We start from the raw sequence: 12,642 nt of genomic DNA on the forward strand, positions 1-12,642 counted from the left end.
TCGAGCAGAGCTATGCCACATCATGGGTTTGGCTCTGTTCGTTAACTCCAATTAAGAGCAGCAAAGAACGCTGTTAATTAAACCAGCAGGTACGCGCGACAAAAACCCAAATTTAAAATACGAATCATCTAAAAACCAATTATACCAAATCGAAAAGCGATTTCCGCCGATACAAGAGGGCCCGCTCAAATACCACAATCCAGATGCGCACTTGCACACGCGAAAGTGAATAAGTAGAAAATGTTCATAGCTCTCAACATCCTGACATCCCCCCCCCCCCCCCCCCCCCCCGCACATTTCGTGCCCTGCACGCGAGTGGGTTAGCTGCAGCTGGTTTTTAGTCCTCTGCTCATCACCCAAGGAAGCGCAGCGTTCGAACGAAGCGTCAGGTCGCAGCTCTGGCCTGAAATGGAGACAGCCAATGAAAAAGGGTCCGCCGTGCGAGCCTGGTACCTCGACGAAGCGGAGAAGATGCTCACCGTGGAGGAACTGCGCGACCAGTTGGGAGTCAGCTATTATCGCGTGAGTCTTGCCATATTAACGGGCCGCATGTGCGCGGGAAGGTTCATGTCGACATTTTATTTGGTCTGTGCTAGCGAATCACGACACGAATATTTCGACATTACACAGAAGGCGCGAAAGGTCCCCACGGCTTTTATTCGCTTTCATGAACTAAAGAAGAAGCTCGGAAAGACAATTAAGATTGCTTGCGTGTAGGAATGCGAAGGCATTCCTACACGCATTGCATTCCTACAAGCAGCGCCACGTCTTCCTTTCTCACACGGCGCTCCGGCGATGACATCAGGCTCCCTCACTGCGCAGGCGCGGCGGCCGCCGCCGGCTCCACGACTTCCCTGACGATGCATTTGCGTTACTGTGCTTTTCTTTGTGTTTTATTTCTGAGGCGCGTCCTCTTTGACCTTGATCGGCCCCGTCGGCTTCCTTGACGAAGCATCTGCGTTGTGCTTTTGGCCAATTAAGGGCTCGTTTTGCTGCTACAGACAACGCCGACTTCTTTCCATAAAACAGTTAATGCTTCCCATTAAAAAAAAGAAAGAAAAAATACCGTCCTTTTTTATTATTGTGACAAAGGTAGTGGTACACTCCAAGGAATTCCTGCGCGTCTACTTACTCGCAAAACACTCAAAGATCCAATCTCTGCGATCTACGAAATCAGCTCAGCGAATGATGAGGCGGACCGTCTGTTTAGACCTAAAAAAGAAGTCTGCGCTGCGGCATTACGCAATGCAAAGCGTCATGCTTGCATTGCGTAATGCCACAGCGCAGACTAAATTTTAAAGTCAAAATAGAAGCTCCGCCTTATCATTCACTGAGCTGATTTCGTGGATCGCAGAGATTGGATTTTTGAGTGTTTTGCGGGTAAGTAGACGCGCAGCCATTTTAGAGAGCAGCTGTTAGGCGCCCGTTCCCGGCTTGAGCGGCGTCGGCTAAACCGTGAGGTCACGTGACCCCTCCCCAGGTCACGTGACCCTCAAGGTCACGCGACCCCCCAAAGCCACGTGACCCCCCCCCCCCCCCCCCCAGAACACGCAACCCTCAGTACCCTTTCCTCCTCCTCCTCAAGAGGTCTGCTCTAATTCGGCGTTACAGGGAGTTGTAAACGGCTTTCGTTTGTTTAGAGCGTAGCACAGCACGCGAAGCAGCGTTTAGCTAGACGGGACCGCAGCGGCGCTGTTTCTGGCGCCGTAGTGACTCCGGGGCCATAACTCTGAAAACCAGATATACCAAAAAAGAAAAAAGGTAAAAAAAAAAAAAAAAAAAAAGCGCTCCCTTGTTGCGAACGCTGAAAACGCAGAGCTCGCTCGTTTAGCGCGTGCAAGGACTATTCGCCTCGAGATTCGATCGACACGGCTCATGTGGTGAAAAGCAGAACTACGCTTTGTTTTACACTTCCTTGGAGCAAAACGAATGCTACGCACGCGAGGCCAAAGCAATGGGAGGCGCCAATGCAGGGTTCGCGCACTGGAATGAACTGCTAAGAGCTCGGGCTCTGTACCCTTGCCCGTGGTCTGTGTCATTAGTATGGAGGCTTTGTATCCAGGGTTGGGCAGAAATACTCAAAAATGTATTTGGAAATACAAATACTGGGATACATTAAAATAGTAGCTAAAATACTGATACTAAGATACATCTGTAAAAATGTATCGCGATACGTATCGGAAATACATCTTAAAAAGAGGCGAAAAATATTTGGAAATACAAATACAGGAATACATTTTAGGGAGGGCAGAAATACAAATACAGAAATACAGATAGTGCAATACATTTTTCAAATTTTTTAAGACGCCAACTGAGATGAAGCTTCAAGTTTGAAGTGGATGTTTTCGATCCCGAAATTACTTTCCTCTAGGCTTGGCACTCTGCCTTGAAAGCGGTGGTTTCGGACGACAAGGAGTCTTCAATGGACCCAAAAAGCGTTCCATCAAGGGCTGACCGCGGTCCCTTCCATGACATCCTGTCTATCTGACGAGGGAATTCTGTCAACATTGATCACATGATGTAACGGTGGAATGAACTAGTATTCTTTATCTGTAGGTGTGGCCTTGAACATGAAACTTTACCACGCTGCTGTATGAAAGGACAATACGTACTTTCGTTGTAGGTTACCTAGTTGAAGATCGTGCATGCTGTCATTTGGAATTTTTGAGAATAGTGGACCACTTGAAGCATCTTGGAATGCAAGTCTTATCTTCTGTTACGGTTGAAAAAATGATAAGGTAGCATCCCTGTTCTGAAGGTACTTACTACCGACCCTCCGCCACCGACGCACGGATTGCAGTCCTCAAGTTTTGCCTAGCATTATCCAAACAGAGACCTCGTGGATTGCGAGCTGATATTGCCGGCACAGGTGCCAGCTGTCCGAGAAACAGCGCGTTTGAGACGAGTCGCGGGAGTACGTAGTCTCGGATGGCACAGCGAGGCCACTTCTGGCCTCCTTCTGGGTTTCCGATCACCAGAGCAGCGGGTCACGTACACGTCGGCTGACCCTTGAGCCGCACAATGTTACGGGCGCAGCCGCAGATGCATTCGAATATGTGTTGAACTTCACAGCGTGAAGGGCCGCCCACACTAGCGAGAAAACGCGCGTGGCACGCCGATCGCGGCAAGTAACAAAATGTCACCGAAGCACAGTCAGCGCCACGAGCGCGTGCAGAGACACGCCCTTTATCTTCCCGCTTAACCGATTTATCGGCGCGCCGGGCGCGTTTTCTCGCTAGTGTGGGCGGCCCTTAAGTCCTCCTACTATTTCAAATCAACCACCGCCAGGCTCGTGCTGCAACGGAATGTGACTCAGCTTTGCCGGCTGGGTGTGCTATGTACGCTAAGGCGAGAGAGACGGTTAGCAGCGGGCGTTGGATGCCAGCAAACAATATGACTCAAGAAATCCCTACGTAAGGACCTGCGACAGAAGATGCTCTGACTCCACTCCTGGCACGCCACCTGGTTCGAGTCCCCGACTACGCAACACTTCTCGGATCACCGAACCCTTATTCTCCGCCCAAAGGTAGCGCTAGAGGTCGGAACCAGGTGCCAAAGTTTCAGCACCAACCGTTATCTTATTAAAAAAGTTATAAGCGATTTCCTGATATTTTTAATGGGAAAATGGTGGCCGATGAATTCCTTATAAGTTATAACACACGGAGTTCTATTGCGCCAGTTACCGAAAACGGGCAAAAATGGGCCCCATTCGACCATTGAAAATTTCAGGAAATTACTTAGACCCTTTCAATGAGACAACGGTAAGTTCCAAAATTTCGGCATCTGGTTGGGACCGCTAGGGCTACATTTGGGCGGAAAATGAGCGTTCGATGATGCATAAAATAGTTTAGCGGTAAAAGAAAACAAGGAAACCCAGGAAATTTCTTTGGGGATCACCTTGTGTACGTACCTAACCAAGAGGTGCACATTTCAAACGCCAAAAGCATTTCTTCCTCCCACAACCAAATCGTGCAAAAACTACTCGCGCGATGTACGCAGAATGCGCAAAACTATGCCCAAGCAAAGGCGCCCCCCCTTCTTTCCCCGGTCAGCCTCCTCTGCTAACATTTGAGGAGGCTGAACGGTTTGGTTTAAAACAAACCGTCTCAAGCAAAGCGGAAAAAGCTCTTCCCCGTGAAAAGGGCTTGGTAAACGAAGCTTGTGCACAACAACATACAAGATGGCGAAGTTGTTGTGGTAGCACTCCATCTCGAACCCAGAAGCGTCAAACATTACGGCATGTGCCCTACGAAAAAAAAAAAAAAAAAAAAAATTGATTTCGCCGCAACGAAGACACTTCTTGGTCAGGCGTTGGGTTTGAGTTTTCTTGGGCCCCACTATATATAGTGCAGACATGTACAGTCTTTTTCAAAAGTTTAGAGCCGTACCTCGCGCATGGCCGGAGCGAGCCAACACCACCTAGACAGAAGGCCTCCACACGCGTCATCATAGTCAGATCGATCGAGGCGAGAGATTGGGCACGAGTGCTGCGTCAGTGTTCGGCTGCGGCTCGTGGCCAATCAGCGCGTCGAAGGTCGGGCTCGGGTCCAATAGCCGACCGAGCGCGATCCGACTGTGATGACGTTTCATAGGGGAAGAGGAAACCATGCGGAGGCCTTCTGTCTAGGTGGTGTTGAGCGAGCTCGCTCCCGTGCAGCGGCGCTCTTATCGCTGGCGCTCCCTGGCTGTGAGATTTTTGAGAGCGAGGCGGTACTTCGCTCTCGCTATTTCGCGCCACTTTGTTATCAAGGCGAGCGCGACGCGAGAGCCAAGTTCCCCCTTGCTCTAAAAATCAGCCAGGGAGCGCCGACGATAAGAGCGCCGCTGCACGGGAGCGAGCCCGCTCCTCCAGCCATGCGCGAGGTGGGCTCTAAACTTTTGAAAAAGGCTATACGTAACGCGTTGCCAGTAACGAGTTACTTTTTTCGGTGACGAGTAAGTATTCAGTTACTTTTTTTAGAAAGGAACGAGTAACATACTTAGTCGCTTTTAAGGTCACGTAACAAGTAACGGTATTTGGTTACTTTTGAGGAGTAACATCGTCGTCGACAACACCGCTTAAGCAGCCTCGCTTTACTGCTAACCTGAGCCTACTTCTATTGCTACAAAAGCAGATTTCCCGAAAAAAAAACCAACAAACAATTACTAAACAGTATGGTAGTGCCCGTTACAACGAGACCGGTTATAACGAAGTCGATTATAAGGAAATAGCGGCTACAGCGAAGCGATCACGATTTACCATTCCCGTTCGCACTTTCTCAATGCATTTGTGTCTGTTTTTAGCAAAGAAAATTGAACGGCTCCCGAAAATAAAAGAAGAATTGTAATTAAAAAAAAATCGCAAAGTTTATTAAGTTTCGCACCGCCGCACTTTGCTGCATTGGCCAAGAAGTCACCCACAACAGGCTGCAGAAGATGCTGGAAAGGCCGCCGGCGACAGTCTCTGCAATGCCGTCTGCTCCTCGCTCCTTATCTGGAAAGCGGCTCTACCGCACCGCACGCTGCTGAGACAAGTAAAAAGGGTAGCGGCAGATGCCCCTCAAAGGGAATCTTGTATTGCTCCGCCACCAATCGCGTCCCGCTGCTTCCGTGACGTCACGACCTGCGCGAACCAACCTTGTTCTTGCAAACGAATATTTTCAACATGGCTGCCGGACAGATTTTCTACGACTGCAGTATCTTGCAGCAATTATTCTTTTCTTTACCGCGGTCTTTCACTTCATGAAGGCGTCGTGAGACGAGGTCACGGTCGTGTCTACCCACGCCCTTGAGACAGTGTGCCCTGCCGTCACCCACGTCTCGTCCAGGTTGAAGATCTTACGACCATCTTGTCGGTGACGTGCGCTCTCATGCAGGTACTTCTGCTGCCAGACGACGATGTCCTCTCGTTCAATCAGCCGCGAGTTAAGGTCCCTCCTGTCATGCTCGAATACGATGTCGTGGATAAGGCGACGCACAGTCCAAGCCTTCAACGAGGGAAGTTCAGTGCTCGTGCAGAATTCGGCCGTTATCTTTTTTGACCGTGGGGACCTCGTTCCGTTTCCGTCGAAAGAAACGGTAGACGCACGATCTCAGCGCACACAACGTGAGTCACCGTACCTAACTTTGCGCCGCCTCTTGCCTTTACTTGCTGGGCGCTTCCGAGAAGGCGTCCCACGACTTGACTCTCGGTTTCTTTCGCCTACTTCCTAATCTCAAGGACGGTGCGTACACCAACGCCAAGCAGTTTGCTGACTTCAATGCAGGACTCCTCCACAGTGAGGCCGGGCTGGCCGGGCTTGGCGGGCGGTGCGTGTCGCACCTGAACGTACGCGTTCATTATCAGCTACCGTGCAACTCGGTTGAGGACATCGCCGCTCTTATGCTTCCTGTAGAGGCGCCTTGGCGTAGACGGCGAGGCTGCACCAGACTTGACGAAGAAGAATCGGAGGAATTTCCGGCTGTCTCTATGTTGGGATTAATAACGGAAAACAAAGGACGTCTTCTGATTTGTCAAAACCCGAATCGCAGGGGAATTTCAATACCCGAAACGCAAGGTTTTTTTTGTTTACTCCGCTTTCCGTGTTTAACAAACGCAGCGAATGCACGGAATGTGCCCAATTTGTGTATGAACATTACGAAGCTAAAACCAACAACCATATAGTCATTACTTATAAAAGTTACAATTTATATTTATTTGCAGAGCAAAGGACGCTTTCTTTTCGCCTCTTATTTCATATAATTGCACTACTGCTCCAACTCAAGTATGTAATAGACAGAGACTTTTTTTATTTCTTTAGTAACGAACAATTTTCGTTGCCACTAAAGCTTTCTTTTTATTTCGACCTTCCGGAGCAAATAATGTAGAAGTTTAAAATACATAATTCGCCTCGGCTAGGTGGCGCATGCTGCCGCCCGCTTCAAAGTCTGTCTGTAGCTAATGTCTATTCATCGGAGCCGAAGGGGCGTTTTCAGCGAACTATTTTCTCAACTGCAGAGGCGTTTGAAGCGGGCACGTCACGCTTGTGGGGAGGAGTTTCTACTACCTCCCTGACTTGTAACCGACTATACTGACAACCAACGTTACTAGAACACTCAGTTGGGAAACTCGCCGTCGAAACCTGGGCCGCTGGCGTCCACCGGGACCGAGCTAAATACGACAACAGCGCCACTCTTTATCATTTTTCTGTACTGTTGTCACCTTGAGCTTTTAGAAGGAAAATACTTTTTTTGCATGAAATTTATTGGAGTTTAGTACAAAATGAAGGGCGCGTGATGTTTTTAATATGTTTAGTTTGCAAGGTTTTGCGGCACAATTAATATTGTTTTATACGACCATGCCTCAGCGGTGCTTTCAGGTAGCGCGTCCAGAACTAGGTGCATTTTAACTTGGCTAGAACGACGCGGCGCGTCCGCTGGGGAGACGGGGGTGGCACCCCTGTCACCCCTTCCACTCTCTCTGTTTCGGCGCCGAAATGGCCGATGAAAGCCAAAAATAGAAGGAACGTTCGGTTCCTCGAGTGGCCGCTGCGGGAGAAATGGCGGCGTTGCGTTCGCCATTAGCTCGATTCGCAAGGACAGATCGGGGCCACTTTTCCAGAGCAGTCTCCATGGCAGTTTCCCAACTGAGTGGTTCAGTAACGTTGGTGACAACGTACCGGCGGAGATGACGGAGAGAACCTAGATTTAAAAGAGGGAGCAGTAAGTACGCCTGCATTTAATTGTCGTGTGGCCAGTGTGGGGAAGAAATTGGGCGGAGAGGCGGACACGTTTGCAGAAGGTGAACGATTTTCAGTTTTGACTCCTTGCATGCTGTAGCTCGTTTTGAAAACGCGGCCCACAAACCTCGTGATCCCGATCGAGCAGTTGCCCCATCTCTTAAATCTAGGCTCTCTTTAAGGGGTATTCACACGAGGGAGAAATCCCGGGGATTTCTCCCCGGCACGCGCATCCCACGACGAAAACGTCAGGCTCTGCGATGTGCAAAAGCCTCGCGTTTTCATCTCGTGATGCGCGGGTGCCGGGGAGAAATCCCCGGGATTTCTCCCTCGTGTGAATACCGACAGACAAGCTTGAGCGCGAACTTGGTGCCGTGCGCGCTTCTTTGTTTGCTTCGTGACTCCGTGTCGGCGTCTGATCGGTGAGGTCGCTCTTGCGCGGAAGTCTACTTCGTCCAAGCACCGATTCGGCGAATCATCGCCACTCAACAATGGAGATGTCCCGGCACCGCCGGCAGCTCAGCGGGGAAGACGAAGGCAGTCTCCTTGAATCAAAAGCGTGTCATCCTCGACGAATGCGCAAAAAAACATAAACATAAAGAATTCCGTCCACCTCCGGCGTCCTTCGCGGGGCCGTCGCAGCTGTCGACTCGCTCCGTACGTAGCAGGATGTTTGTTTCGATCGGAGCTTCCCGCGGTTGGCGAGAAGCGGATCCGACCTAGCACAGGCCGCGTGCAGGGAAACCTCGAGCGCTTTCTGCAGGCTCGATAAACATGCGCCCTTGACATTTCGTCTTATTTCTTTTTTTCATGTTATTTCTATGAGTAGATATATAACGATGAAGCGGATATAGCGAAGCGAATCCCGATTCCCGTTGACTTTGTTATGACCGGTTTCGACAGTATTGCAACGTTGATCGCTGAAAACGTCAGTCGAACTCTACAGCGGGGAATGTCTTTCACCTAGCGAACACAATAAGGTCCGTTGGTTCAACCTTCTAGAATCGTCTACAGACCAAATGTAAACTCGAAGGTTGTCAACACGGGATGGCACAGATCTCGTTGTCCACTCGAAACTTTAGAAACAAAAAGAACAAAAGAGAGTGGCATCGCAGATTCAACAGCTTGTCCTACAGCACATTATTGCCGTTCCTTCGAGCGCGTCATTTGAACGACTCATCAGCTACGCCGGAGATATATACTCAAGGAAGCGGAGAAATATAAGTGATGATAACTTCGGAGAAACAGCTGCTGCTTAAATGCAGGACTACTGAAAACAAAACAATAAAGCATGAAACAAAATCAGTCGCCTATTTGCTCGTCCAAGTAACGAGGGAAGTAACTCGTCACATTTTACGTGAAGTCACGTGTTACTTATGAGAATCGGTAACGTATTTAGTTACTTTTCGAACGAGTAACGAGCAAGGGTATTTAGTTACTTCTTTGGGTGTAGCCTGTACATGTCTGCTATAGTGGTAGTAAGCTGGTTCAAAGTGAGGAGCATTCCTACCCAATAGCGTTGCACGGCCCCTTTCAAATATAGACGCAGCCGACGCTGGTAATGGGACCAAACAAGTAGCGCAAGTCACGAGGCCTTTTCTGCGTATCATTGGTTCAGCGACGATAGGACACTTACAGATCCATGACGAACACCTGATGGTGTGCTTTTGACCCTGTCTGGCTCCTATCAGCTCGTATACCGCTGGCTGCGTCTGTACTTATGGTGAAACGAAGTATACAAATGAAGGGCGCAAACGAGCGGTAGTGGCACGAGTTATGCTGAACGCAGAAGCGTCTTTCTATCCGTGGATAATATACTATACATATATACTGCACTGTCTAATGGGGAGCTAATTCCCTTTGTGTATTTAGAGCGGTTTTGGGGTGCTCTTATAGCGATAGCTGTTTTGGGCTCTTCCCACATTGAAAATTCCGTCCGTTGCAGTTGATGTTTTAGTCGTATTTGTCGTAGGTGAGCCTAGGGCGTCGATATCGCCAAATGATTGAAATCGCTGATCTCTACACGCGAGTCTATAAGAGAAACACACAAAAGTAAGAATATTGAAGCCTGTGCGCTGTGCTCGGAGGCAAGTATTTTATGGTGTGCTGCGATTCTTAATTTGGGTGCTTGGAGATCGAATCGGTATTTGTTAAACGTTCGAACGCCGATTAAAAAATTAAACGTATCGTAGCACCTACGGCTGAGCTGACAAAGGTGCTCCCGCAGTGAAGTAAACAAAGGAACTCGCCGTCAATAAGAACGTCCTCGGGGAAGCCCAAAAGTTGATCAATGTCGGAAAGGTTCCATGTTGACAGCGGCCTTACGGGGGTGAGCGAATTCCGTGCAGCGAAGCCCCTAAGCTTGTCGTCTGCTAAACCCAACTTGTCGAAACCGCCACCGACTTCGCAGCAACTCTAGGTAACTCTGGTCTCATTTAGCTGCATTACATTTCTCGCCCTGCGGAGTCACTCTCGACCACAATACATTTATTTATGAGAACTGTGAGGGCTGTCAGTTTTAATGTTTGTACACATGCTATTTGACAGGCTTTCCGAAAAGCAGCCAAAATGTTTCAGTGCCGACAACAGCTTAGAAACGGGGGGAAAGGCACTTTTTCTTGTTTTTCCCATAGAGTCCCACGCATTTGGTGGTATCAATCAATGGCCGCCGGTGCGACACTCGGCCCCCGCTGCCGAGGCCGCGGTCTGCGATCCAGCCTACTACAATAGAGAGCAGTGATTGAAATATATCGCCTGCCGCCGCGGTGTTCCCGGGATTCGACCTTGGGAACGCTGCGTGTGGAGCAGGTGCGTTACCACGGGCCGTAGCCTTGGCAATCGCTTTAGCGCCATTCGATAAGCACACACGTGGGTATGGGTCTCGTTCACACTAAGTGGCCAAAGTTGCTGTGACGTCACGATAAAATTGTTTATTATTGCTAAATTTAATAATTCAAACTAAAAAAAAAAAAAACTTTGGCTCGGTGGCGCAAGTCGCTGTCCGATTAAAAGGGTTCAGTCGTAGCCACCCATTTAATTCCGCCTAGAAGACAAGGCCTACGTATTAGGTCATCGTTAGTAGATCCAGGAGCAGTCCCAGACGGCAGGCGCGCTGGAGCTTAAAGGGACACTGACACCACCCAATTTCTTCTTTTTTTTTTTTTTTGCCTGGTGATCAAATATGGTGCAAGGAGACTACTCAATCAATTTTGTGCTGCAGTCACGTATATCTTTAATAAAGCCATAAAAAAACAAAAAAACACGACAGTTCGAAACCTAAACCGAAACACGAGCACAGAAGCTAATGGCCGGAAGTCACGTGCCTACACCGAACTGCATTTTGTTTTCCGCTTCTCCGGCGTGTGAAGCAGTCGACGGAGTTGCGTGCCCCGTTTGTCATGGGATTTTTTTGAACTTATATCCCTTCCGCTCAATGTCGTGCGCTTGAAGATCGGTTGGCCGATGCCACGAACGACGACAGTTTTGAAGTAGCGACACCATGTCCGTCGCAATGTTGATCCGTGGTGCACCGCCATCGCGTCGTCCAGCCCGTGGTACGTCGCCGCGTTCAGAATGACGTGTACATGTACTTCAAGTCTTCCTCTGATCTGTGTAACGTTTTCATTTTTTCGATCAACGTACTTGCAGTTTTTTGGACGGCAAAAAAAGTGGTTCATATTATTTTTTTTTTATGTTGAATGTTATTTTATTAGATGACCCACAACTCTATACAGAGGGTATCTGAAATACCTAGGCTCGATCTAAAGTGGACCGTAAAAATCAGAGCCTGCACATAGCAATGTAAAGTTTTCGTCAAAGGTGTATTTCGTAGGCCAGTTTTATCTTGTAAAATTACTAAATGTAGCTTCTCTTCCGTAAAAAATAGGGCCAAAACACTTGCCAGGGTCAACAGCGGACGGCGACGCTGACGATCGAGTCAAGTAGCGGGGCGCCGCACGTATTGATGGATGGAGTACCTCCTTATCGAGACTGCTCGCGACGACCGTGGTCTATTAAAATGGACATATGCTTCTTGCAATGTACCTTTGGTTTAAAAATAAACGCGAACAATAATTGAAGCTGAAGTAACAAAAAGAAAAAAATGCGGTTGCATAACGATGGCGCCAACGGCGCTCTTGCTGCCGACGGATTTCGTCTGCGTGTCGTCTGCTTTCTTTCGCTGGTCGGCTACGCCTTCCGACGCTGTTCCCGACGCCATTTATTAATAGGTGCGCCAAACGCGCCCGGTCGCTCGACTCGGTAGTGTGCGTCGCCATCGGCCGTTAACCCTTGCAAGACATCTGGCTGCATTTTATTTTCCAGAAAGGGAGCTAAGCTTTTCCATTTTGCATGATAAAACCGACCTGTGAAATACACCTTAGACTGATAGTTTAGATTGCTACGTGCAGGTGCCAAATTTTACGGCCCATTTCAGATCGAGCCTGGGTATTTCAAACACCCTATATTTGGCACACATAGTTTGAACGCTACGTGAGCATGGAAAAGGGAGTGGTCGCGACTGGAATCGGCCAATCCTCGACCGGCTGGTTTTGAGCAGAAAGAAAACAAATTTGGAACCTCGTATTATATTCTGGGCAGTTGGGCTAGCTCCTATGGGTCTTCTTTAAATAAAAACATTGGCGAGCATAAATGCCCTGTTAGTGTCCCAATAAAGTGGTACTCCGGCGTTTTTACAGCAACGCTGTTTATGGCCAGGGTTCCGTGGATTTTTCGTGCGCGGTGACTAAAACTCTACGCTCGCACCGCCCATCACACACTACAACGTCACGACCCCGTGGTGCGTGACAGTATACCAGCTTCATGGGTGGGTGACCTAGGCGGTTAACACAAGAATGCATCGGCAAATTTTTTTTTGAAGTTTGCTTTGACAGGTGGTGACGCTTTATGGGGAATTTTTGCAACTCTGAGATGGCTCGCGGCCGTA

The 12,642-nt window shown here is 48.9% G+C and overlaps 1 protein-coding gene across 1 annotated transcript in view; it reads left to right on the top strand.

The window, feature by feature from the left end:
* Positions 1–408: 408 nt before the first annotated feature.
* Positions 409–12,642, top strand: part of LOC8041079 (1,2-dihydroxy-3-keto-5-methylthiopentene dioxygenase-like) — a 54,914-nt gene continuing 42,680 nt past the window's right edge. The window contains exon 1 of the mRNA XM_040218287.3: positions 409–522. Within this exon, the coding sequence (XP_040074221.1) occupies positions 409–522 (114 nt within the window). The remainder of the gene's footprint in view (positions 523–12,642) is intronic.

Source organism: Ixodes scapularis, unplaced genomic scaffold (assembly GCF_016920785.2).
Source record: "Ixodes scapularis isolate PalLabHiFi unplaced genomic scaffold, ASM1692078v2 PGA_scaffold0__279_contigs__length_252992795, whole genome shotgun sequence".
NCBI lineage: Eukaryota > Metazoa > Arthropoda > Arachnida > Ixodida > Ixodidae > Ixodes > Ixodes scapularis.